This window comes from Sparus aurata, chromosome 4 (assembly GCF_900880675.1).
Source record: "Sparus aurata chromosome 4, fSpaAur1.1, whole genome shotgun sequence".
Taxonomy (NCBI): Eukaryota; Metazoa; Chordata; class Actinopteri; order Spariformes; family Sparidae; genus Sparus; species Sparus aurata.
This window is the reverse complement of record NC_044190.1, coordinates 5,614,206-5,641,136: the sequence shown is the minus strand read 5'-3', so window position 1 is coordinate 5,641,136 and position 26,931 is coordinate 5,614,206. Positions and strand designations below refer to the sequence as shown.

Here is a 26,931-nt window from a genome sequence, read left to right as displayed (position 1 = left end):
ATCTCGAGAAAATTATCTTGTTATCTCGGGAAAACGAAGGAAATAAATGTATGAATGCATGGCCGTTTAGGGCTTCCGTACTTTTAGTGTCATTAATACACAACAGTCAGTTTAGATGCAACGAACAGAACTGGACCGAACCGCTGGCAAAATCCCGGTCCAGCTCGCGCCGCTGCAGGTATAAATCTGCTTGTTTCTTAAGGTGGGGGGTGGCGTTGGGCTCTGCAGTGATTGGCTCTGGTGCGCACGTGACTGTGGTGGCTCCGGTGGACAATGCTCGTGAATTTGTAAAGCGTTTATGAAATAATTTATTAACGGTATCATTGCAGTCCAAACAAATGCGAAGTCGCACACCCTTGAACCACGCAGCAGCCATGGTATAAGTCTCAGGTCAGTCTGATCCTGATCCGCAGAGATATTTGAGGAACACACACACACACACACACAGACAGACAGACAGACAGAGATTCCTTGCTTTTATAGAGAGATGTATTGTATAAGAAATCTATAGAAGGTTGGAGGAGGGGGGTTATGAAACATTCAGCGCTTTGGGATGTCTGGATATCACAAACATGGACTTAGACTCTTAGATCAACTTTTGAAGTTAACTAGAAGCAAAATTATAGCCATTTTCAGTTTCAAGCGATTAGGGGGAAAACATGGCAGGCAAAAACATCGTTTTTTATGCACTGGTCAATTTTGAGATTTTAGGTTATTTTGCTTCAATAACATGTCTCCTTTCAGACTAGTGGAAAGAAAACATCCAAAATACACATTTAGGTGTTCATTTTACTTCCCTTTGTCTATTTCCCTCTACCGATTTTTTACACAATACATATCTTTAAAGGCAGTTTCCTCAAAATGAGTTTTTTCTCATACTCTGAGCCAAAAACTTCACTTCAGTAGCACTTATATACACCACACTTTCCAGTTTTATTCCTATCTATATTCTGAAGGTTTTAGTAGAGGGGTTTGTTCATATATCATTCATAGCCTGATTTATATAACATTTTCTTCCTAAAAACAGGGCGAAAACTGTTTTTTTATGACTGTTGAGAGTATTTTCGGATTTATGGAGTGGTAAAAAGAGATATACAAAATTACCTCTGTAAAAACCTTTGGCTATAATATGTCAACAAAATGAAACAAGAATTTTGAACCTGGCTTTATCCAATGTTTAGATTTATGTTCTGGAAATGTATGCAAATTAGCGCATATTTAATTAGAAATTCCACCATTTGCATATTTAAAGGAGTCATCACCCGGAAATCGCAATTTCTCTTGTTAAATCATGCATATTGGTGTTGGACCTCTGTTGAAACTTGCCTGAAAAGCTGGAGCCTGAAAGTGGCTTATTTTTTTCGCTTTGGCTCTTTTTCCGAACAGGAATAGCGCACAGCAGTGTGCGTTCCTAAAGCACGAGATTTTGACTCTGCTCCTGCGGTGACGTTACCACAGGAGGCTACTTGCATAAACATCGGCTCACAGCCGTCCTCAGCCAGAGTGAGCACGCCGAATCTGCTTATTTCTCTGTCATTTTCACGCCATACATCGTCACGGCCAGCATTAAAACTCAGGTCTTACATGTAAAACATGAGTGTGAAAAGTAAGAAGGAAAAAAAAAGAATTTACCATTCAGAGACATCCTGCTGTAAACGTGTCTCTTCCACCGTCTCTGCCTCTTCACTCTCCCGTTCGGTTTCCGACTCCGGCTCGTACATAAATGCCTGAATTCCGTAAGGTTCGTCATTTAGTGTGTGCGCCATGACAGGGGGCTGTTTATGTTGTGGAGTCTGTGTGCATGCAGGCTCGCCCCCCATTCCGGCTCTGTCCTTCCTGCGGCCAATCAACGAGCGCCTCATTACATATTAATACAATGCACATCCGGACCGGTCAAAACCTCACGCATAATCTTGCGTGAGAAAGTCGCGGTATGAAAAAGTGTCAGAACAAGCTCTATGTTTGATTTTTTTTAATTTTTCTTTTTCTAATAAGTTTTAAGAATTGATCCAAAGCGATCCAAGAGGGACTGGATATGTAAAAAACCAGGTGATGACTCCTTTGAACATACAATTTCAGAAAACTCATAATACAAAAAATAATTGTGTTAATGTAAGTAATCAACTGGGGAAGTTTCATGGTGATATATATTAGTTAAAAAAATTGTCCCTATTCTTCACCTGTAGTGTCTCCCCTTAATTAGCTCATTATGCTACTTACTCAAATTGCCCAACATGCAACTTTTAGCAACCAAGGTTAATCTCATCTGCTAAACCTATAGATGACATTTTAATAATAAAAGTTCATAGGAAACCACATTTCTGGGTCTAGTATGGGTCATATAGGGGTTTCCAATAGACTAATTGACTAAGTAGCATATCTGATACTGTAGTGTAGACTGAAAAAATTTGCATGGAGGCAGAGTCAGTTACACGGTCAGTTCCTGGGCTCAAGGTCTAATGTTCCCACAGGACCAGGAGTTTCGCAACGAGGCAGAGACCACAAAGAGCAGGGTGAGCTGGGACACAGAGATGCACTGCTTCCTGGATGCAGGAGGAACCACCAGGTCAGCTGCTCACACTCCCACTCATAATGTCTGACCTTCAGGCTATCTTTTGGCATTGACTTTGAAGAGATTAATCTAGTAAGGGAAAGTCAGTCATCTGTTTCCTGGGGCTATATCTGAATTTCTTTCAAGGAATAACATGTCAGGATTATAGCAGCCTGTACTTGAAAACCAGGCTGCCTGGTTCAATGCATTTCAGGCCAAATGGAAAGGATATAGAGAAGATGTTTGATCTTTTACTCTTTTTACCTCGTGCCTACATTGAACCTGGGACTCAACACATTTAGTACAGTAAAGTTGAATCTTTGTGAATAAAACTGGTCATTACAACAACAAGTAATTACTTGGGAAATATTGGTAAGCAGAACACATCAAAGAGTAAAATACAATATACAATTAAAAAGGAGCATCAGAACACATGTGAGTGAATTGCAGCATTCGATGTGGAAACAGCACTAGAAAATAAAGAACTAAAGATACAGAAAATAACGATGAAAATATATGTATTAATGTTGGCTGTGATTTCAGGCTGCGGCAGACGATCGCTGAGAATAGACTCTGGCCAGTGGAGATTATGAGGTCATCGACTTCACTGGCAAAGGTAGAATCCAATCCGGTGAGATGGATATGTATGAAAGGATATGTTGAAGCAACAATCAATGACTGGCTAGCAAGTTCATCCAGTCCCACTCTGTTTGCCCGTGTGTGGGTGTGTATGTGTGTGTGTTTGTGTGTGTGTGTGTAGATAGCTGAAGAGAACCCAGAGATCCCTTTCCATGGTGTGGCATTTGTGGACGTGGGGCGGCTGCTGTATCCTGGAGTCAGCCACATCCGAGGAGCATACAGCATTCACCCCTTCTCTGAGGCTGAGTTGCTCAAAAAGGTTCTAGGACAAACACAGTTGACTTATTTTCATTCACTTTATTGATTTATTTATAGTTCTTGATGTGGCTCTATATTTACTGGGTCAAGCATCATGAAACATTGTCGACCAGGGTTAAAGGAGAACTTCGGTCGATTTAAACATGCAGCTTCATTGCTCAAGCTACCCTTGACTTGCGAGTACCAAAGACGCGAACAAATTTGGTCCAGCCATTACAGAGCTCCGTGAACGGAGATGTAGCATTGAACGCTAACTGCATGGGGTTAGAACTTCACGCTGTGTTTTAAGCATCTTAACATGCTCCACATCTCACACCAGAAGTTATGCAACATCAGCAGACACCTTAGCACACAGCACTGTAGCGTGTATGACTCAAACTGAATAAAAAAGTAGTTAAAATAGTGTGTTTGTGCAAGGAGCTACTTACCCGTTTGTTGACATCCGTGTGTTCCGGTAGCTAGACCAAACTAGCGTATCCATCGAGTGTGCACTTAACAGGCTTATCAGGCTATTGTAAGGCTCATGGCTCATGACAGGTTGTAACATGGACATGTACATTATGAACATACACACGAAAATGCTGGAATACGTTTCCGTCTCCGCCAGTGAGGGAGTAAGTGCACGCTCGACGGATTGACTAGTTTGGTCTAGCTACCGGAACACACGGATGTCAACAAACAGGTAAGTAGCTGCTTGCACAAACACACTATTTTAACTACTTTTTTATTCAGTTTGAGTCATACACGCTACAGTGCTGTGTGCTAAGGTGTCTGCTGATGTTGCATAACTTCTGGTGTGAGATGTGGAGCATGTTAAGATGCTTTAAAACACAGCGTGAAGTTCTAACCCCATGCAGTTAGCGTTCAATGCTACATCTCCGTTCACGGAGCTCTGTAATGGCTGGACCAAATTTGTTCGCGTCTTCGGTACTCGCAAGTCAAGGGTAGCTTGAGCAATGAAGCTGCATGTTTAAATCGACCGAAGTTCTCCTTTAAGTTATACACAAATGGACTTCTATACACTTTTAATAGGGGTGCTCTGTTAAAAAGCAGATGGAATACCATTAAGGACATACTTGTGTTTGCTTTCTGAACACAGTCTGAAAAAATGATCAATACCAATTTTATCTCTGTGTGTCCAGTACAGAGGTCATAGGTCTCAGGATACTGCACAGATCTGCTGTGTCATATGGGACAATATGATTTGATACAACTTTATCAGCAGTTTATGCTGACATTCATTTTGCATCCTTTGGCTTCGCTGTTAAAGAAGTTCACACACAGGTTTAACAAACGGTTACACATTAGACACATATTTCCGGATATACAAAGCACATCAAGACCATATAATACGTAATATCTTCAGATTAAGATTTTACTCAGCAGCATACAGATTTGGGTGTAGTATCAGGACAGACGGATGTATAAGAGTCTCTTATACATCCGCAACAGGCTGAAGAATCTCTGAGTCAGAGATTCTTCAGACTGTTGCGATTAAATGGAGGGACTCCAAATTGCTTGATAGAGGTCAGAAATGAGTAATCTGTGTTAAGGAGTTGCGAAGGGTCAGAACAGAGGAAGTAATTTTAGTAAGTCTGAGCATGCTTTTGTTGTGGGCCCTTACAAGGAGTGTGCCACAGGTAATTGATCATGTGTGATGCTTAAACAAAGACTTCACTCAATAGTCTACAACCACATTTAAAAAAAGATGGGGCAGTGTGTAGAGTGTATGAAACTGATTTGTGACAGTCATGCGAATACTATACAAACATATGATTGTATAAAGGATATTACTAAATGGGCTTGGGATCACTTCAGAAAAAATGCTTTTGGTTAACACAGGTTGTATGAATTGAATGAATTCTGTTTTGTTTTATTTTTTTACTCGTTTTGGAATCAGGGTTTTCCTCAGTAATCCTAAAGCCTTTCCTGCTGCATGTTCTGTTAAACCTTTTGTTGAAACGAGTCTGTGAATGATCTTGTACTCTAAGGCCAAGCGGAGTGTCAGTGTGTTAAAGGAGCAGGCCAAGGGTGCAGCGGACCTGGGTAAACCTCGTGTTGTCTCAGCTGCAGGCTCTAACAAGGGTAAGGCAGGAAAGCACTTGGATGGAAACAACAAGGGAGCCAGGGATTCCAAGGAGGCAGCCAAAAAGGTCAGCAAGGTTCTGACAGAATATTTAGAGGCTTGGAAAACCTGACAAGACATTAACTGTTAAAGGGATATTCCGGTGTAAGTTTAATCCATGGTCTAACACACCGTGAAACTGTGTTAGACTCCCTCTCGAGAGATAAAGTTTGCAGACCGCTAGCTAACGTAGTTTTAGCATCCTCAGAAACACCGCACAACAACAATACATTGCAGTAAATGGGTCCAAATATGAAACCGCCATCAAAAAGCCACAAATAATGCTCAGAACAGCACCAAACTTCAGCAACATTAGAAATAGGGTCCCAGCACATATTTTTGAGGCATCAAACATTTGATATCATTGCCGGATTTGTCGGAATAGATAAACAAACCTCACCTCTCCAGCTGCAGGCTCGTTGTGGGGAAGCCCTGTGAGTCGATTACCGAGTGCAGTAGAGTTCCACAGCTCAATGATGATCATTACTGCGGGACTCTACTGCACTCGGTAATCGACTCAAAGGGCTTCCCCACAACAAGGAAGGCTTCTCGGGTGGTGAGTTTCGTTTATCTGTTCCAACAAATATGGCAACTATATCAAATGTTTGATGCCTTGAAATATGTGCTGGGACCCTATTTCTAATGTTGCTGAAGTTTGGTGCTGTTCTGAGCATTATTTGTGGCTTTTTGATGGCGGTTTTATATTTGGACCCATTTACTGCAATGTATTGTTGTCGTGCGGCCGTTTCTGAGGATGCTAAATCTACGTTAGCTAGCGGTCTGCAGACTTTATCTCTCGAGAGGGAGTCTAACACAGTTTCACATTGTGTTAGACCATGGACTAAACTTTCACCAGAATATCCCTTTAAATAAATCATCAAAAATACACACAACAGTTTTTAGTTTTTTTCACCAAACTGTAACCTTTAAAGTCTCAGCTTGTTTTTGTCAAGGTTGAATCCTGATGTAACCTGCTTTTATTACGTCAGCAACCTCACAATCAGAGCAGGATAGCCGGCAGTGTGACCGACAGCTTGACAGAACATGAGCTGCCACACGTCAATACTGAGAGAAATGTAAGCTTCCACTAAACAGAGCAAAATTCACACAGCATTAGTGCAGTCAGACACACAGTGGGCATCATTTACTGGAAACTGCTGTCGTAGTTACAGTTTTAACAGATGCAAATACAGCAGTACAAACCTTAAAATCTCACTGCACAATCCTTAATACTGCTATATACTATAAATCTATCCTTGCTGTATTTCTGAACATTTTGGGAAGTCTTCAGCATACTTGCATCTCATTTCTGTGATCAACAGACATATGTGGAGGCCAGAACTTACATTATCATTGAGATAGCCTTGGAGAAACCGCTGGTTCCCAAAACATCTACAGAGGAGCTGGCCAGAAGGTAAAGTGTAAGTCCCCTAGGTCAGTGGTTCCCAACCTGGGGTCCGGGCCCCCCCCAGGGGGTCGCCAGAGATCGCAGGGGCTGCACACAACTTTGTCTGCTCTGAGGCAGTAAGGTTACCAAAATTATATTTGTGCACATTAAATTCATAAAATCCCACCAACACACCCAACTGGATAATCAAAACTCTGTATAATCCAAATTGAAACATATTTTTGGTCCACATTTAAATTCATTAAGCTATTTATTACCAACACCCCTATGAGGTAGCCCTATTCTGGTAAAAAATTAAACTGTGTGTGTGCGTGCGTAGTTGTGTGTGTGTGTGTACGTGTGTTTTTGTGTGATACACCTGTTGACACAAAGAGGAAGAAATTTATCTATATACATTGTGAAAAAAAGGAGAATAAGAGCAAAAACTTACAACTGTTGTTTATTTTTGCAAAAACAGTGTGTAATTAATCACTTTATTCTTTTAGTGTATGCAGGTTGGGGTTGGGGGAGGGCTGGCTTATCTTGGATACAGGCAAGGTGGGCTTCAAGGAAAAAAGGTTGGGAACCACTGCCCTAGGTTATTGACTTTGGCCTGGTTCTAGTAGTTGGACTGTCTTGCTGAGCTATGAGAAATTGCACTCTGTTTTGTTATATTTAGTCATTTGCATGTTTGGTTAATGACTGATTGTGCAACACAAATGACTGAGAAATATACTTCCTGCAGGGTGAAGGAGTTGATCCCACCAAGACCTCCACTTCCAGCGGGTCCTGGCAGAGCAGAAAGAGTAAAATAATGACACAGTTATAAATGCACACAGACACACACACACACACACACACACACACACACACACACACACACAGATGTTTAACCATACACTACTGAGTTGCTAACTCGCTGAATTCTTACCATGAATGTGTGCTTCTGCAGGCAGTGCTGGACTTCCACAGGCAGATAGGCAACATGGAGACCATGGTTTTTGAGCAGTGTAATGAATTGTTTGGAACAGTATGGGAGGTTTCAGGAGACTGCAGCTGGAAGCAAAAGCAGGCTGAGCTAAGGGGAGCGCTTAATGTCTCTGGAAGATACTTCACTTATAAGGAACAATTGAAGGTCAGACCAAACGCACACATCTCTGGTGCACGGATAAAACTTGCAGAAGTTATTTAAAGGCGATCAGTAGCCCACTCAGTGTGTGTGTGTGTGTGTGTGTGTGTGTGTGTGTGTGTGTGTGTTTCTGGTGTGCAGCATGCAGTAGTTAGGATTGTTCGTGACAAGATGCAGCACACAGAGCCATTCACTAATCCTCAGGAGCTACAGGCTTTTATCAGCAAGCTTTATGTTTACCTGGTAGAGGAGATGCACATAGCTCTCAATGAGGTAACACACACACACACACAATCACACACTCACACAAAGTATTTATATACTGCATATTTATGTTCATTTAAAACTCTCGTCTTCACCAGACTTCAGATGACGTCAGTAATGACTCCCTGACGGAGATCCAGCTGAGTGCCTCTCAGCTCAGACATTTTGCTAGAGAGGCTAATCTTACTGGGGATTATCAGCAGGCTGTTCAATATTACCAAGAGGTACTTGTCTTTCCTAATACTTCTGCTCTTCACTCAATATAAAGGAGGAAAAGTATTGTCTAACAGACTGTATGGATAAATGCATAAATAAATAAATAAATAAATACATAAATAAATGCTGAAATAAATAAATAAATGCAAAATTAATGAATAAATAAATAAATACTGAAATAAATGTATAAATAAATAAATAAAAGAATAAATGCTTTTTATTTATTTATACATTTCTGTTCACCTACATTTATTTATTTATGTATTTCTGTTCACCTACATTTATTTATTTCTGTATTTCTGTATTTCTGTTCACCTACATTTATTTATTTCTGTATTTCTGTGTCCATATGTAAATGAGGAGGTAGGAGGTCCTAACCTCAGTCAAGAGCATGATTGGTCAAATCGGAGAGCCAGACAAAAGCAAACGATTCCTGATTTCAAGCCACGTTCTCTGTAACGTTGTAATACAGCTCCAGTTAGCTTAATGGCCTCGACCAGTGTGACAGGTTAACTGGCGTTCATTTTAACTTGCGAGGGTCCCAGATGTGCTGGTGGTGTGGTTTGAGAATCCTGTCTGGAGAGCCATGTCCGCTAACCAGGAAAAACAGTCTGCTCATCGCTCCAAGTCATGTATACGTGTATTCGTTTTGACGTGGCTTGAACACTTCTATCCACACAGAGAACCCGGGGCTGCGACTTGCAAACCACTGCTAGCCGAGCGCTACAGAGCACAAATCGTCCAAAAGTGCATGTTGTCGGTCTCATATCTTTGTCGTGAATCTCTGTACTCTCAAACAACTCATGTGTGGAACAGTATTAAGCATTTGTTCACGCCGAGCGGCTCGAGAGTGGCGTGGACACCGCTGTTAGCAGTTAGCTGTTAGCTTTTAGCTGCTCGCTGTAGCGCTAAGAGCGTAGCGTCCAGGTTAACTGTTGACACATGTTACCACCGAGAGTGAGATACATGTCTGGGCTTTCCTATGAACCATTGTCGCTACTGGTGTTTGTATCACAGGTTGATCTGGACGTCTCACGATTTGCCACAGCTGACTGACCTCACACTGAGCTTGGGCTGGATGTCAACGTACTCTGCAGACTGTTTGACCAGCAGGCTGTATGACAGTGTACAGTTTTCACACTGACTTAGCTTCAGCTTAATAACGATGTATGCGGCTCGGAACGATGGCTTTAAGCGACCATTTGAACAGTGCGGAATGAAAAATACCCGATGGTAACTGGTGTCACAAGGTAACCTGGACGCTGCGCTACAGCGAGCAGCTAACAGCTAACATAAGAGCTAAAAGGGGTCTCCACTCCGCTCCCGAGCCGCTCGGCGTGAACAAATGCCTCAGCCTGTTCCACCCATGAGTTATTTGAGAGTACAGACATTCACGACAAAGATATGAGACCGACAACATGCACTTTTGGACGATTTGTGCTCTGTAGCGCTCGTCTAGAATACACATATACATGACTTGGAGCGATGAGCAGAATGTTTTTCCTGGTTAGCGGACATGGCTGAGGACCCCCCTCTCTCCAGACGGGATTCTCAAACCACACCACCAGCAAACCTGGGACCCTCGCAAGTTAAAGTCCGTGTAAAGCGGCAAAAAAATTGTGTTATGAGTTTGTCACACCAAAGAAACATGTATCATTGACCACTGAGCCAAATTTGAAAGATTAAAAAAATTGTTAAGTATATAATATTAGGTCTCAAAATCATGGAAAAACAAGCACTTCTTTCTGCTGTGAAACGCTGGGGGCGTGTCAGTTAGAGGTGCTGGAACCACGCCCATGTGGCGGGGGCTACACGTCATGTTAATGACGTCGGTGTCTCCCCAGGTGTTCCCCAGGTGTTCCCCTTATCTATCTAAACCCGCGGACAGTTTATAATCATATAGATGCTGTTATAACGTGTAGTGATTGAGATCCTGACCCACTAAACATCCTGGAAAGTGACGGAGTGAAGTTTTTCGCGCTAAATTACATAATTATACATAATCACCATCAGTAAACAGGACGCTGTCTGACTGTGTCACTCGCGGGGACGGAGGCTGTTTTCTGGGGGACAGTTTCCTGTAGTCTCGGTCAGGAGGGCTGGCGGTCGCGGTGATTTATTTTTGTCAAACACTCGGTGAGTTAAAGTCTTGTGACAAGCGTGACAGACGCTGTTTTGTGAGCAGAAATGTGAGGAAGAGTCGGGAGGACAGGGAGGGGACGGACAGGAGGACAGACGCTTCTCCACATACAGCTGTGGGATTTGTTTTCCTCATATGAGTTGCTAAAGACAGTTACAGTTACTACGTTACTTTTGTTCGGTCATGTAACGTTGCTTTGTGGTACATTTCTCTGTATTTAGTTGAGTGAAGGACCTGTGCAGTTATCAGACTGTCAGACCGACACGCCCTCGCTCCGCGCCTCCGGATTATCCGTTCACGCTGGGACGGCTCACCAATAATGCGGCCCTGATACTACCGCCACATACCGCCGGTGGGACCTGGCATAATGTGGCCGCCGCAGCCGCCACCACCGCAGCTGCAGCCGACCCACTCCGTCGCGCTGACGGCAGGTCCCACCGGCATAATGTGGCCGCCGCCGTCAGCGCGACGGAGTGGGTCGGCTGCAGCTGCGGTGGTGGCGGCGGCGGCCACATTATGCCGGTGGGACCCACCGTCAGCGGGACGGAGAGTCTCAGCGGCGGTCAGCAGCGGCCACATCTCCTGGTTGGCGGAGGAGAGGATGCAAGCCGGAACGGAGTTGACCAGCGTCAACGGACTCCCCCGTTTCCTTACATTGTCATCCGAAGGAAACTTAAATAAGATAACAGCGCCGTCACCCTGCACACTGTGGCATCCAGGAAAGATGCAGAGGATGTGGAGGAGACATGACTGGTTAGCTGACTGGTTGACTGGTTAGCTAGCTGCAAACTATTGTAAGCAATGCTATCCGAGACTGGAGAGCGAGTGGGAGAACCGCTGAAGCTGACGCGCTGAACGTATTTATAGCACTTCCGCAGCAGGGCCGGGTTTATGCAAATCATATAGCCGCGTTACGTAACGCGGCCATGATTTGCATGATTTCTGACCCGCCCATTAAATCCTGAACACAGAAATGTTGAAAAACTGTTTGTGAGCCTAGCTCCAAAATTAAATTCTACATGGCCGAATGGCTTTTACATGTTTTAAGTAAACACATTTATGACCCGTTTGATGTGTTTAGAAGAAAATGGCTGATTTTGGTTTACACGGACTTTAAAATGAACGCCAGTCAAATTCATAACTAAACCAGAGCTACATGAACAAATGTCAACAACTGCAGCCAACAGTGAGCTGAGCGGGCTTGCTGGTAGCCAGCAACATTCCTGTACAGTGTACAGGAATTAGCGCTGCTAGTAAGGCAGAAGTAGTAGACCCTCATCGAGCACACTCCTGTAACCAGTCATGCTCTTGACTGAGGTTAGGACCTCCTACCTCCTCATTTACATATGGACACAGAAATACAGAAATAAATAAATGTAGGTGAACAGAAATACAGAAATACAGAAATAAATAAATGTAGGTGAACAGAAATACATAAATACAGAAATGTAGGTGAACAGAAATACAGAAATAAATAAATGTAGGTGAACAGAAATACAGAAATAAATAAATGTAGGTGAACAGAAATGTATAAATAAATAAAAAGCATTTATTCTTTTATTTATACTTTTATTTATTTATTTATTTATACATTTATTTCAGCATTTATTTATTTATTCAATTATTTATGCATGTATTTATTTATGCATTTATTTATTTATACATTTATTTATTTATTTCAGCATTTATTTATGTATTTATGTATTTATTTATGTATTTATTTATGCATTTATTTATTTATTTATTTATTTATACTTATGTCAGGTTTGGTCCTCCATAAGACTGGACTTGTGTGTATAAATAAAACAGAGCACAGTTGACAGGCAGTCACAGGTGTCAATCTCTTCACTCCTTTCAGACTTTAAATCAAAATGCGTTCCTATTTATTGATTTATTTGTTGATTTGTTGCAACAAATGATCCTTAATGAACGCACTGACGCACTTTTTGTCTGTTATTCTTGGAGCATGTCATTGTTTTCCTCTAGTGGTAGAGTTACTCGAGTGGTCCCTGAATTTTGTATTTTTTCCCCTGCAGCTGGTGGTGAGGGAGCCCAGTGAACCCTCCCACAAGTTTGAGTGGGGAAGCCACTATGTGCTGATCGGAGACTACATGAAGGCTAAAGAGTGTTTCCATGACGCTGTGTCCATCCAACAGGCACACCAACCCAGGTTATAAACATCCATGTACACTAAAAACAGAAACTCAATGTAACTTTACTTCCTGCCTGACAACTGGGATGTCCTGAGCTTCTGTATCCTCTTGCTTCTCCAGCCTGATGATGTGTGGGGTGTTGGCAATGATGTTTGAGCATTACAAGGAGGCCCAGACTTTCCTGGAGAGGGCCACCCAAATTGACCCACCGAGTGTGGTTGCCTGGACTCTGCTGGGTGAGGCTAAATCTGTCACTTTAGATTCAGTCTGGTTTCAGTGCAGAGTTTTAGTTGTTCTTATGCTGTTTCAGGGGCTTTTTGGAAGGCTAAATGAGAGTTTTGAAGGAAAATAACCGGTAATGAAAATCACATCACAAAGATGTTGAATCACAGACAAATAATAACAATTAGTAACTTTGGTTGAATAACATATATATTCATATCAGCCCCTCACAAACTCTGACCCTGCTTGACTCTGATCAGTAAAGCAGGAGAGATCCAAGCAGGGAAATGTGCAGTCTCATTTCACATTTCTGTGTCTGCTGTCCAGGTTTGCTCCATGAGAGCCAGAACGAATCCATCCTGGCTGAGAGGGCTTTTCTAGAAGCCCGTAGTCAGCTGAGGGCAAAAGAAGCAAAGAAGCAAACATGGAAGGAGGAGGTGAAGAAGGACAGGGAGAAAGACAAGGAGGAGACAAATGAAAAGGAGAAGCAGGAAGAAGAGGAGAAGGCTACGCCTGCATGTCAGTCTCCCACTGTTGACCAAAGTAAGTTGCAGTGTTAGTAAAGGGAGCCGGAGTCAGATGGTGGACAACCAGGCACAGACATAAATGTCATCATTGGAGAAAAACAAAAAAACTGGGGCTTATTTACACACTAATTATTTAAATACTAATCACTATGTATCTCAAGTAATTCTGGTTCCAATTCTGCTTTGTTTTTAATGGGTCTGTATATGTGTAGACCTTTAAATCATAAGGAGAGAAAACCTAAAATGTAGATAAAAATGTTGATATGCAACAGTCTTCTCTCTACATTCTTTCTTTCCTGGAGACGCCCATGCTCCCTTACAGTGTAACTGTCATTTTCTCCTAGACCCAAAGTGTGCAGACCAGGATGCAGGGGCACAAGAAACGCCTCCAGCACAGAGTGTCAGCTCTAGATCTGCTCCATCTGAAGTCTCCTCTACCATTTGCACAGAGACGGTTCAGTTTCTGCTGCAGAACAATGCCCTGCAGGTAAAAATTGAGCTGGACTCATAGTGGTCAAATATGACCAGTCATCCACAATGTACAGTATTTCTGTCGTGTCATTGGTGACCCTCAGTTTAATGTGCTATGGGGCTAAAGTGATTAACGACCATTATTGATGCTCCAACAGCTCGAAAAATAACCCTTTGATGTGGAAACCAGTTTTTGGAAAATCAAAGCAGATAAAAATAATTTGTATTTAAGATGTCAGACAGGTTGTGTACACAGCAAACACAGCACAACAGCTTTAATTTCTTTGAGTTATTTTAAAGTGAACAGCGCTACCCTCAGTGTGTATTTGTCATTATCAAAGTTTCAGCTAAGATTAGACAAAAACATGTCTGTGTTGTGGTTGCAAACAGTTATCAGCAGTCACTGTTGTCCTGCTGTCAGATTGCGGAGCAGGCTCTGTCCCAGGAGCTGCTGTGGTCACTCGGTAGTTGCAGTGTATCCTATCGTCTTCATCTTGCCACGCTGCAGCTGCTCAGAGCCGACTATTGCAGTGCTGCCACCAGCCTTAGGGAGGCGATGTCGGACAGTAACCAGGTACTCCCACCTCATGACTGGCTGAGTAAAGACTGGCTGGAAGATGTGACATGTAGGCTCAGTGCCTCCGGACCGATCTGGTGTTAGAGGTGCTTAAGTCCACGTCCTGTAATTTATCTGATGTTCAAACTGCAGCAGAGAATCAAGTTTTCTATTGGATTTATGAACTTCTCTCAACTCATTTTTATTTGTATGCAGCAAAAGTATAATTCACCCACCTGATGACGTGACTGTGAATATATTACATATTTATTCAAATATTAAGTAATCAACTTTGGCACTATCAACATGTTTCGCTTCAGCAGAGTAGGTTGGTGTCTGCCTACATGGCACTTTCTTTTTAAGTGTTACGGATTTCAAGCTAAAATACATAAAATCTGTGCTGGAGATGACTTACAAATCAGTGTTCCTAGTTCCTTCAGTAACATTATCATTACAGTTTAACCAACAAATTAGTTCTACTGTATTAATATGTATGGAAGGATTCCCCTTTGTTGCCGTACAATTATGTTTGAAATATTCCAATGGGGAGTCGAAGTTGGTGCAGTGTTGATTAACACAAACCTGGAAAGTTTTTCAGTAATTCAGTTGTCATAGGATAATGTTATTTTCAATTGTCAATGTTACAAATTCTCTCCCAACAAAGGCTTTTTGTTCCTCTGCTTAGTTCAAGCAATAGCTAAAAAAAACAAACTTAGTAACCCTGAGCCTCAGTGACTGCTGCTTTTAGTCAGACCAGAGCCATGAATCAGAGTTCTAACATGTTTAGTCCTACCTATGTTGTTAACGTTATGAACAAAACATGATGCTTTAGTTGTTAGATGTGTTCATATTGGTCAGAAGTTCAAAATAAGATGTATTCAAACTACTCAAGTTGTGTGGAGTTCAGAGAAACTTTCCATACAAATTCTTGGTTGAATAAAATGTGTTTAAACCTTTAACACAGTCAGCAAACTGAAACCTGACCTTCGAAAAAGGTCCACTGGTTAAATCAGAAATGTTCTTTATGAATTTAAGTCTCTTTTTTCTTTTCCTTTTTCTTTTGTTGGTTAATATTCATGCGATGTGACCACACAGCAGTAGCACAATTAGCACCATTGACCCTGATTAAACTGCATCTCTTCTGAACCCTGACCCAATCCTAACCCGTGAGCAGGATGCAGATGTGTGGGCCCTGCTCGGTCACTGCCACTACCTGCAAGGGGCTATCAGTGATGCCCAGGAGAGTTATGAGAGGAGCCTGAACTCCCTGCAGCAGCTATCAGACTCTCACATCGTCCTCCTTCGTCTGGGATCCATCTACCTCCAGCAGAGGAAGGTCAGATACTGAGACAGATGCTGTCAGATAAGACGGGCAGCTTATTACTCATGGGTGATGAGTCAGGGGATTTTACCTTTACCATTTCCAGGAAAGACTTCACATTTCACCAGACATTCTTAAAACAGAGATGGGGCTCCAACACACCTTGGAAAAAACAATCATATTAGGTTTTTCTAAAATAATCATGAAGAACAGTGCGTTTTCTTGGACATGTTGAAGCACAGCATTAAATGTAAAACATCCTGTCTGAAACCTTGTCTACAGTGCAACTAAATCTCTTATTCTTGTGTTTTTAACCTCCAGTTTGAGAAAGCCAAAGTTGTCTACCTGCAGGCTTGTGAGCAGTCTCCGTCCTGCCTGACCTGGCTGGGCCTGGGCACCGCCTTTTACCGGGTAAAACAGTGCTGGAAACAATGGAAACCTTAAGAATATATATAAATACTGTTTGCACGCTGGAGTTCCAAGTTCTAAGTACTTTTCTGATTTTAATGTGCATAGAACACTGAACACATCCCAGATTACTCTTGGATGTGCTGTATAGTTTAGTTGGCCAGCAACTTTAATGTAAACAAGACAGAGGTCGGTTGGCTGAAAGCTGTATTTGGTTACATTTGTTTGTTTTTTTCATGTTTCTGCTTGTAAAGCTGGACGAGCTGTCTTTAGCAGAGGAAGCATTTACTGACGCCAACCATCTGAACAATCAGAATGCAGAGGTGTGGGCTTACTTGTCTCTGATCTGCCTCAGGGTGAGTGTTGACGATGATGCTCTGAAAACACACACACACACACGGGCGCACACACACACACACACACACACACCTGTCTGCCTCTCCCCTGTCATATTTCAAGACAGGATATGACACAATATGCCAACATGGCCTTGTCATATTCTTCAGTGAGGCACGACTACTTCATTTGAGGAGGTAAATTTCATAAACCTCATCTTTGTGACCTGAATCCCTGTGAGAATGTAGGAACACAAAGTTTAAGCTGAAACAAGGAATTTTTATTTTCTGTTGATTCTGGTGGCTCTGTGGATAAAATCAAAACAAATTTTCAAATACTGTAGCACCGGGTTACAGAGCGGCTTTTTCCCTCTGGGTGTGAAACTCAATTCACTGAGTTTTCATGACAGGACTTATTCAATCAGGATGAGTCCGAATGTGACACTGTAAGCGTAACTATAAGTATTCAGAAATAGACAATCTTATTTTGAAGGAGTTGTAGGTCATATAGAGGTATCTGTATTAAACTGGGATTTAACTGGGTTTGAGCACAGATTCACTTTTTCACTGTTCACAAATGGATTTTATGGAAGCAAGTAGCAGGAACCTGAACTAAACATGCAATGAACCTTTCTTTTCAGTCCGGCAGACATGAGGAGGCAGAGCAGTTTTACAAATATGCAACAAGGGTGAGTTATCCTTATGTTTGTCATCGTCATCACGGTTTTACAAAAGGGCTGGCTCTAGTTCTGATAATTATGTAGAAAATTGCATTTTAGCAGCCCCACAGTTTCTGAGTGCAACACCACTGTTGTAGTGTATATAGACATCTATCAGACCTCATGTAGATGCTTACTAAAAAAACTCATTACGTCATCACAATTTTATGTGTTGGAAACTTGATCGACCCTTTCGCTGAAGTCATGTAGAGAAGAAACAGGTCACAGGGCTGAGACACATTTCATCCTCTTACAAGACACTGTACCCTCAAAATGATTTTACATGTTGATGCTTTAATGATGGTTTGAAATCTGTGTTTCTTTTTTTTTTAAGAGAACAAATAAACCTAAAACAATTCAATTAATGTCTTCAGAAACATAAAATAGTGCTTTTTGATGACGCTTCTCCATTAATCATTCATTTTGTCACAAAGTATTCATTTTATATAGTTTGGGGTATATTTTAGTTTGATCAAAACCTTTTCTTTGTCTTGTTACACAGTTCAACCTGCAGAATGAGTCACTTCTCAAAGAGTTCAGTGAGCTGCAGGATCAGCTCCGTGTCAGTCGTCTGGACTTATGCTTTGGAACAAGCTCTGAAGCAGGGGTGTAAATACACAAACAGTGTCTGAAGACTTTTTTTAAAAAGACATTTTATTGTATTGTGAGTGTGTATATGTGTTTACATTTATTGTGACACATGATGGATCAGATTTTACAGACAGTGAAATCAGTAACTGGCCAATTTGTACGACAGTTCAGTATGGACATTGCAAACAAACTCAAAGCAACACAAATAGTCTCACTTTATATAAAACTGCAATAGCAAAAAAATGTATAGCATTAAGAAAAGAAAGGACAAATGTGGTGACAATCAACAGATGGTAAAGAATCGTTATCTCAGAAAAACAAGCCTGATGAAACGTTGAGAAACGCCTCACCAAAGTTTTGGCACAATCCTCACTGCATCGGAAGGAAATGTTCAGTGAAATTTATGTTTTGGCTACAATTCCTGTCAGATAAATTTACAATGTATGTTTCAATGAATGAATTTCTTATTTTAAATTTGGAAATTACACTTCCTAAAATGTAATTTGTATTGTCAATGAAATGCACACCTTTTAAAATCAGCTTTTCCCTCTCTATGGGTTTTCAAATGCACACTATTGTAATGTATTTGCTTTCCATATGGGCATTTTTATTTGTGCCTTGTTTCTGGACATGGGTTTATACAAGTTCTGGCCTCTGGGATCAGGTAGTCTGATGCAGTGGATCACTGTCGGACCTGAGCAAAGAGTTCTCGCAGCCACGGTGAGTCCTCATAGAGGCGAGGGTCACCCAGATACTCTGAGGTCCTCTTGTACAAGTAGTAGTACAACACAGAAGCTGTGAACAGGGAAATATGTGAGGATTGTTTTAATATACAAAAACAGACAAATACATTTGTTTCCATCAGAAAAGCTCAATGTACTCTGAGTCACACTTTCGCAGCCCCAGGTTTGAAAAAGTATGTTCTGATGAGATGTGATCTGTTTTACTTTATCCAAGGTGCTGACATTCCGATGGATTCACTGTCTTGGACTCAATCCACCCATCACAGAAGTAGTCTAGTTTTCTACTGAATAAGCAGAATAATTAGGAAAATAAACTTGTGTAATGTGAGTGTTGCTCTTGTTATGTTATACTACTACTACATGGATGTTAGCAGCTATGAATCAAATAGTACAACTCAGCCCAGTAGAGTTAACAGTGCCTTAAGGTGGGTTCATAATGTAAGAGGTTTTGCGAAGCGGTGATGCAACACTGAATCACACACTGAGTAAGCGTCTGGGTTGGTCTTGAGCAGCAGAGCAAACAGAGAGATAAATAAAACACGGCCACATTCTGTCCTCATACTTAATAAAGGATCACCTGCAGAGAACAACAACTAGACAATAAATCCTTTTATCCACTTAGCAGCTTATATGTGTATGAAATTCCCCCCACATGGCAATGTGAGATCACTTCATGGAGCCTGATGGTAGACACGACAGACTGACACTGATGAGAAACTCTGAGCTCTCTGTCAGGGACCTTCTTCAGAGCATAACTAGAGTGATAATCACACTGAAAATCTATTTGTTTAGAGGTTTCATAAAAACAGCTCTGCTCTCAATGGTGAGCAGGAACTATTGAGTCAGTCATTTGAAGAAGAACAATGTTTAATCCTTGTTCTGACATGCAGCATTCACTCTTGTAAATATTAGTTTCAAAGGAATAACTATCCATATATTGTCTATTTCTTCAGCAGAGATAAAACACCAAAGCTCTGTTGTATTCTAGCTCTTGTAAACTGAGAATGCCTTAAATGTAAAAAGGTAATTTAGATCTATAGTTGCAACTTGATTCTTCTTTTTTTAAAATACATTTTACATTCATGTTATTGACGGAACACAAGACCCGAAAGAAGCTATAGACAGAGCAGTTATTTCATATGTAGCCTTCTGTGTAGAGACAGACCCATACTCGATTTCTGGGGCCAATATTGATAACGATATTAGGAAGTAAAACATTTCCAGCAGTGACAAATCAGCCGTTATACAAACAAAAATGATGCTTCAAATGTGGTTTTGATCACTTTTGACAATGATATGTAACAGAGGCAGGACATTTTACAGATTAAAGGGGCTCTTTGTAACAATTTGTAGCAATTTACATGTTTTAATCACTTCTTAATTGGCCATATGTGAGCACATTGTAGTGTGATGTCTCTCTCTGTTGCCTACACAAGCCTGTGAACGATTTGTTGAAGTTGTTTAATGCTGCTGGACTTTATGGACCTTCTCAAGCTCCACATCTCAGTGCCTCCTCCACCTCGCTAACAGGAGGGAACAGTAACTAATGTTGTTTAATGTAGTTAATGTAATGGTTTAGAAACGGAGTCCACAAAGGAAACAAATGAGCAGCTTCCAGCACAACGCAGTCCCTTTAACAATAAACTTCACTCACATAACTGACATCAGTGAACTAAAACTGAGAATTTAAAGGTTTGAAATTACCCGAGCATAATCATCTTTTATTCTCTTTACACATCACTGCATATTGGACACAATATACACTAATACCTGATCCCAATATATCGGTCTGGCTCTACGTTTGTGGTTTGACATTAAGAATAAATGCTTTTGTTTGGCATTAAAAACATTTTATTGACACATCATGCTTACCTGTTCTTTGGAACACAAACAGCACCTGAAGGCCGTCCGTCCAAATAAATCTGTTGGTATTTAGCCAACGCAGATTCTGGAAAGATTAAACAGAAAAACAATGATGGTCATTTTCACCTCGTAGCTTTGAAACATGAGATTAAAGAAGAAATGTAGTGTTGTACTCCAGTCTGCCCACTAAAACTGTTGTTCACACACTGATCTTCAGGCACGACTTTTATGAAATATGTAGGATTTTGCTCCCAGTGTCTGTTTGGTTCTTATGGTAAATAACCATGTATGAAGACTTTATTATATCTCTCTATTTGTGCACATAAAGCATGTACCATGAGCCAGGAGTGGAGTGTGATACTGAAGGTCAAATAGAGAGCAGAGAGCATTAGCAGAGATCTAAACCGCTCCAGCAATATGGCGACCAGGCCGACCTGGAACACGAAGGTGTTGAACAGCATCAACAGAATGATGATCAGGTTGAACAGGATGGCAATGTCCTGGATACTGTTGGAGAGAAGCAGACAGAAAGAGAGAGAGAGAGAATGGAGAATATGTGACCAGCAGAAAGGAGGGAGACAGGAACAGAAAGATTGCAGTCTTTGTACAGTGCTGTTTCAAATCATTCCAGCATCCCTAATGACTCAGTACAGACAAGTGTACTATTCTCAGCTCAGAATTGTTTTCCCCCCTCGAGCTAAAGATAATGCTTGGCAGCTGAATCAGTGAAGAAATCTTACTCACATGAAAAGCACCAGCTGGACGGCCGGTTCTGCCCTCAGCAGCTCGCTGAAGGAGTTAACGAACAGGTCGAAGGAGAGCAGGCTGAGCTGAATCAGTAACACCAGAGAGTAGTTGCTGGTTTGGAGCGTCTCCGGCCCGAAGGCTGGGCGCCCTGGCGGATACGATGGATCCAAGGTTGCGCTGCACCTGCCCACACACTACATAGAAACATCAATCCACACGCAGTGGTCCTGACTGGTTTGGAGCCTTGGTGAGGCGTTCAAATTGATCCACAATTCAGTCACAACATCAGGGCTCCATTTTCTCTGGTTTGAATTAGTCCTGTTTACTTTGGAAGAATTGAAGTCCTTTTAAAATGGGAAAAAGAGTCTGGTTTTGGTATGAGCTGCCTGGAAGTCGCAGAAGCCAGCATGTCACAACGGTTGATTTTAACAGCTCCAACATGAGCAGATATGGTGGTTTGGTACAGGCTGTGGTGAGGATTTTCTTGAATCTCGTTGCAACATCAGCACCAAAGTGGATCCAACAGAGACTGTGGAAGGAGATGCACATTAGTACTCTGCTGAAAAACAGTTTTTTTGACACAGTGCAGCTCTCGTACACCTGATTTAAGAGAGACCTCGTCCCATTGTGTTGTTTTTATGAAACGTAACCAGGCCTGTTCTACAATCTGTCAAATTCAAACGCATTTAACTGTCCAATGTTGATACTTCTTTAAGAGGATATACTTTTAACCTTTTTGACCTTATTAACACATGAGAGCTGCAGAGAAACTGCTGAAACCATTAAATATTTGCATCTGCAGAAGCAGATGATTAAATAAACCTTCACCTGGTGATTCTTCCAGCAGCAGCTCATATAACATCGATGAAGTCTGAGTGAACATGAACAGCTCTCAGCATGTTGATGACTGAACACACTTCATACAGAGTCAATACCAGCAGGCCTATAGCTTCCACACAGACCCTGAGGTTGTGACCTCTGTGTCATTCTTCGCTGAGTGTTTTAGGAACCAGGACGGAGTTTGCATTTTCTATACTGTTCGTCTTTTACAGGTTGCATCCTTTATTTTTTGTCACGACTCATTAAATTCAACAAGCCCAATAAATTGATTGGGCTTCTTGATTGATGTGTTTGTTTATTTCCCAGTCATAGTATTATTACTTGCATGTACATGATGTGTTGAGAAAATTCTACTATTATATTTGGCTGAATAATCGAAGAACACACTGGACTGTCTAAAAATTCAAAGGCCCAGTGCTGACGATGATTTTTCTTTGCCCACGAAAAATTTATAAATTGAAAAAACATGTCAGTAAATAAAAAGTACAGAAACAAAGTTCAAAGAATAAATAAAATGCTTTTCATAATCCAAATGATTAAAGACTTCTGATTAAAGTGTCTGAGGTCCTGGTCCTGGTTTCAGCCCAGAATACAAACAGAGGAGAGGCCGAACCCCCGAAACGACTGGGACTGACCTGTTTGATAATGTTTGGGCCCGTAGTTTGTATCCATGCAGATAGTTTGAGCTTGATTTGTTCACATTTTGAGATACTTATCTTCACAAGATTTCTGCCTCTTCCTCGCTGTCAACAATTTGTAGTTGAGCTACATAAAAAGAAAGATGACCAAGTGACTGAGATATTACTCTGAAAAGAGAAGTCCTGTTGGATTTCATGTTGGCGCCTATATAGATTTCAATTAGATTTGCATTCACCTTTGTATAGGTTCCAGAACCTGGAAAAATTCAATCATAACTATCTGCACGGCTAGATGTAAAAAGAAGCAAGCAAGAGAATGTTTTTTTTTTCATTTACGGTGAAGAACATCTTAAACACACAGCCGGAATTTTTTCTGCCACAATCAAAACAAAGACGTTAGTCGTGTGGCATCATGGGAGATGTGCTAAAGAATATCTTCCAGACTCAGAATCAGGTTTAAAGATGAGGTCATGTAGCAGCCCAGTTGCATTTTAACATGGTGCTTTTGCTCTGGTTGATTGAGGTTAGGAAAATATCATGTTTGGTTTAAAACACCTGCACTGATCGTCACTAACATTGTGACACATTGGTACGGACAACTCTGTGGTGTGCAGAAACACTACCCATTGACAATGTTTTCCTAGTTTCATCTGATGATGAAGTTATTGCAGCAGGTGACCAAATAAAATGCTCCGTCATCCTGAGCTGGAAATTAGATTTGTACTTTAGAAGTAAGAATATTTAAGAAAATGTGTGAAAACGGAAGTCTTGTTTAAAGTGTTTTCACTACCAGAATAAATTAAGAATAATTTTGAAATTAGGACTGTCATCGTTGTCCTGAAGACCTAAAGCATTAACTTTATTCACACTGGAAACATTAATGTTCATTATTGTTGTCTGCACTGTGCTTGTTGTGTCAGCTGTTATTATGTGAATTTACCCACACTTGTGGACGATAGAGATTATGTAGGTCAATATAAGTACACAATTCAACAAAATATATAAGAATTAAAACACATTTAAATGCAGAAACTTTACAAACTTACATATTTAGAACTATATGTTTTTATAAAATATCTTTAATCGCTAGAAAATGTTAACTTAGCTCAATAAAACCTGAGCAATTTTTGCAGATAAAAAAGACAAAACAAAACAAGCCCCAACACAGATCATGATCTAACTGAATGATGACTAACTGAACACCAGGATGTTTTCACAGTGAACTGCGGGTTACCGTTAAGTAGAAGAGCAGCTTTTCGCTCCTGATGATGTTCCCTCAGGTTTCTTCTTATCTTTTCATTAAAACAGACTATTTCTCCACTCTCTTGTTGAATATCAAGAAAACAGGTCGTCCTTTCACTTATGTTGCGACATTTAAGTTGGAAGTGTAATTCTTTGCCTTGGCTCCTCTGACATCTTGTGAGCCAGGACAGACTCCTTCGCTCTGACACCAGGTGGATCCTCTTATGACCCTGTATATTTATAGTTTGGCACGGCCATGGCAGGTGTGAGGAAGATTAGGACTACTTCTAAATGGTGGAACGTCCAGCAGAAGACTTCTTCTTGGAAGCTGTCCCACTGAGATTCTGGGTTAGCAGCCCTACTGTCTCCTGGGCTAAACATAAGTGAGACAACTGAAAATATTACTTAAAGTCTAACGTGAGAAACGTCTTGTTAAAGGTTTTTCCAGGGCTGTGGATACACATCAGAGACAAAAATCCATCGATCATCACCTTCTCTCCATATAAAATCTACTCCTAATTAATTTAGTTTGTCAGATATTTAGTTTTCCTCTGACAGGAATAAAGTGGTTAAATTTAAACAGCCTTTCTTGTTGTTGTCATTAATGTGACCCAACTTGTACCTCTTAGTACTGCACCATTTAATCTTCTTAGGAAACTCAAGCTTGTTGCTTCACACAGAAATGATAAATCCTCTCTTGAACTATTTCGGAATATCAATCAACAACCGTGGAACTGATGCCAAATAATCAAAAGTGTGTGTACCTGTGAATAAAGGTTGATTTCAGAGGATGAAGCAGTCCAGATGAAGCATGTGGCCACAAACAGCACCGTGTGCAGCACAGACTGACAGCTTGTGTCTAACAGGGGTAATCCCTCCATGTCTCTAAGAGAAGGGCACCAGATTTGTGTCACACGTGTTTCTCCTTGCGCCTTGATTAGTGCAACGGCTTCGTCTCCTATCTTAATCAAAAGAACGACAGACTGTCAGAACTTGAGATACTTCATCATACATTTTGTTATCTTATTACATTTTATACTCAAAGAACCAGGTTGAGTCGATGCAATGGAAGAGATTGTTTATGATGCTCAGTTGATTAGAATTGAGTTCATAAAGCAGAACTTCCTCCTGATACCTTTTAGTTGTTTGTTGTTGTTTAGTTTTGCCGTATATGAATATAGTATATCTAAAATATTTATAATATATATATGTATGTATATATTTACATATATATGTATACGTATATGTATATATATATATATGTGCCAGTGAGTTCAACCCAGATTTGTATGTATTTATTTGCTGTAATTTACCAAACCTCTCTTTCAAAATGATAAATCCGAAATTAATTTCTTTGTGTACGTTTTTCTTCACAGTGGACCGACAAATATTACAGATGACAACAGGTCGAGGCCATGGCTCCTCACAACACAATGATGAGGGTCATAAATGTGTCAGTGACAGTCAGTCACATCTCCTTTCAAGACTATGGAATGCTTCAAGGACGGCTACCTGAAGATGAGGCAGAAGAAAACAACTGCCACCTAGTGGTGAATGTGCATCACTACATAAACACACACACACGCACACACACACACACACACACGCACACACACACACACACACACACACACACACACACACACACAGCGCTGCATTATTTACCTGTAGGGGTCTGTAGACTTTGTTAAAAGACTGTTGCATTCTGGGGACGGTGAAGTCACGAGTGAGCCACAAGAGATCAAAAGTGGAGACGTGGCTCTGTAAACTGCTGTAAAACTGAGAAGAGAACCAGGAGAGTCACAGCGACTGTAAAGTCCAATAAGCATTGCTCTGCATTCATTAGTGCATTTTCTTCAGTAAAAGTACAAAAGTGAATCATGCAGAATGATGTATATTATAATACTGGAATAGAATCATTGATGAATTCATTTGTACATGACTTTAATGTTGCGTCTGAATTCCCTCTCATCTAGTCGTAACCTATAAAAATACATCTTAGTTTATTAGTTGAGCATATTGTATATTAACAATCTGTAAAAGTAAATATATTGTGCTAGAGTCAATGGTAAAAGTCCAAAGTCTTAAAGTTTGTGATAGTCAATGAACATTTGTATCTAAATATAATATGTGAACTCTGACCATCAGGTCTGATGTTCGGCATTTCTCTGATCATCAGAATCAGTGAGTGTTTTTATCTGATTACCAATAAATCAATACTTTTTAAATGGTGCCGTGCCATGGTGGCTGTGATGAAGCTGCAATGTAACTTGTAACTAGTTATCAAAAATGTATTGAGTAAAAAGTAAAATTCTTGTCTATAACATGTAGCAGAGTTGGAGTAGCAGGGAAAGAAAATACTCAAGTAAAGTAGGCCACTTCAAAACTGTACTTAAATACAGCACCTGAGTAAATTAACTGAGACACTGGTCAACTAGCACCAGATAAATGAAGTTAACACTACTAACTGAGGCTATTAAATACATGTAGTTGGGTAAAAAGTACATTAGTTGCCCTGACATAGCAGAGTTATAGGTAAAAAGTAGCATTACATGGAAATACTCAAGTAAATGAACTTGTTTTTAAGAACAATAGTGAAGTATATATACTTAGATACATTCAATCACTGGTAACTAAAGCCATTATATAAATATAACTACTTTTACCACTGACATGAAGGGAAATGTGAAGGTGAAAAGCATCAAGTGCTAATACTCGAGTAAATTACCTCAGAACTGAGTAAATGTACTTAGTTACATTCCACCCCTGGATTACCAGCCAATGTCATTTTGATCCGGCCGGTCTGATTTCTGCAAAGACACCATCAGGCCTTCTCTTCATGTTTC

The 26,931-nt window shown here is 40.8% G+C and overlaps 2 protein-coding genes across 11 annotated transcripts in view; one reads left to right on the top strand and one right to left on the bottom strand.

Annotated features, from left to right (window-relative positions):
* Positions 1-19,348, top strand: part of cfap70 (cilia and flagella associated protein 70) — a 27,465-nt gene extending 8,117 nt beyond the window's left edge. For 6 of the 8 annotated variants that reach the window (XM_030414808.1, XM_030414807.1, XM_030414804.1 and 3 more), the window contains 20 exons: positions 2,472-2,566; positions 3,095-3,182; positions 3,312-3,449; positions 5,440-5,601; positions 6,563-6,649; positions 6,896-6,987; positions 7,706-7,766; positions 7,913-8,095; positions 8,231-8,362; positions 8,452-8,577; positions 12,746-12,879; positions 12,983-13,098; positions 13,412-13,627; positions 13,956-14,098; positions 14,504-14,656; positions 15,813-15,974; positions 16,281-16,370; positions 16,622-16,723; positions 17,344-17,391; positions 17,924-19,348. In XM_030414808.1, coding sequence (XP_030270668.1) covers positions 2,472-2,566; positions 3,095-3,182; positions 3,312-3,449; positions 5,440-5,601; positions 6,563-6,649; positions 6,896-6,987; positions 7,706-7,766; positions 7,913-8,095; positions 8,231-8,362; positions 8,452-8,577; positions 12,746-12,879; positions 12,983-13,098; positions 13,412-13,627; positions 13,956-14,098; positions 14,504-14,656; positions 15,813-15,974; positions 16,281-16,370; positions 16,622-16,723; positions 17,344-17,391; positions 17,924-18,034 — 2,439 coding nt within the window. In that variant the 3' untranslated portion in view covers positions 18,035-19,348. The remainder of the gene's footprint in view (positions 1-2,471; positions 2,567-3,094; positions 3,183-3,311; positions 3,450-5,439; positions 5,602-6,562; positions 6,650-6,895; positions 6,988-7,705; positions 7,767-7,912; positions 8,096-8,230; positions 8,363-8,451; positions 8,578-12,745; positions 12,880-12,982; positions 13,099-13,411; positions 13,628-13,955; positions 14,099-14,503; positions 14,657-15,812; positions 15,975-16,280; positions 16,371-16,621; positions 16,724-17,343; positions 17,392-17,923) is intronic. The other 2 variants (XM_030414805.1, XM_030414806.1) reach the window with 1 other exon arrangement.
* On the bottom strand, positions 18,400-26,931 carry LOC115580464 (transmembrane protein 138-like). Of its 3 annotated transcripts, XM_030414815.1 has the most exons (6): positions 26,814-26,931; positions 25,751-25,864; positions 21,363-21,894; positions 20,954-21,125; positions 20,628-20,703; positions 18,400-18,807 (listed from the first exon to the last, which is right to left on the bottom strand). In XM_030414815.1, exons 4-6 carry the CDS (start codon positions 21,077-21,079, stop codon positions 18,695-18,697), a joined length of 315 nt encoding a protein of 104 aa, XP_030270675.1. In that variant the 5' UTR covers positions 21,080-21,125; positions 21,363-21,894; positions 25,751-25,864; positions 26,814-26,931; the 3' UTR covers positions 18,400-18,694. The 3 variants fall into 3 exon arrangements, with proteins under 3 accessions (XP_030270675.1, XP_030270673.1, XP_030270674.1); XM_030414813.1 differs by lacking the exons at positions 25,751-25,864; positions 26,814-26,931 and adding an exon at positions 24,850-24,952; XM_030414814.1 differs by lacking the exons at positions 25,751-25,864; positions 26,814-26,931 and adding an exon at positions 24,078-24,285.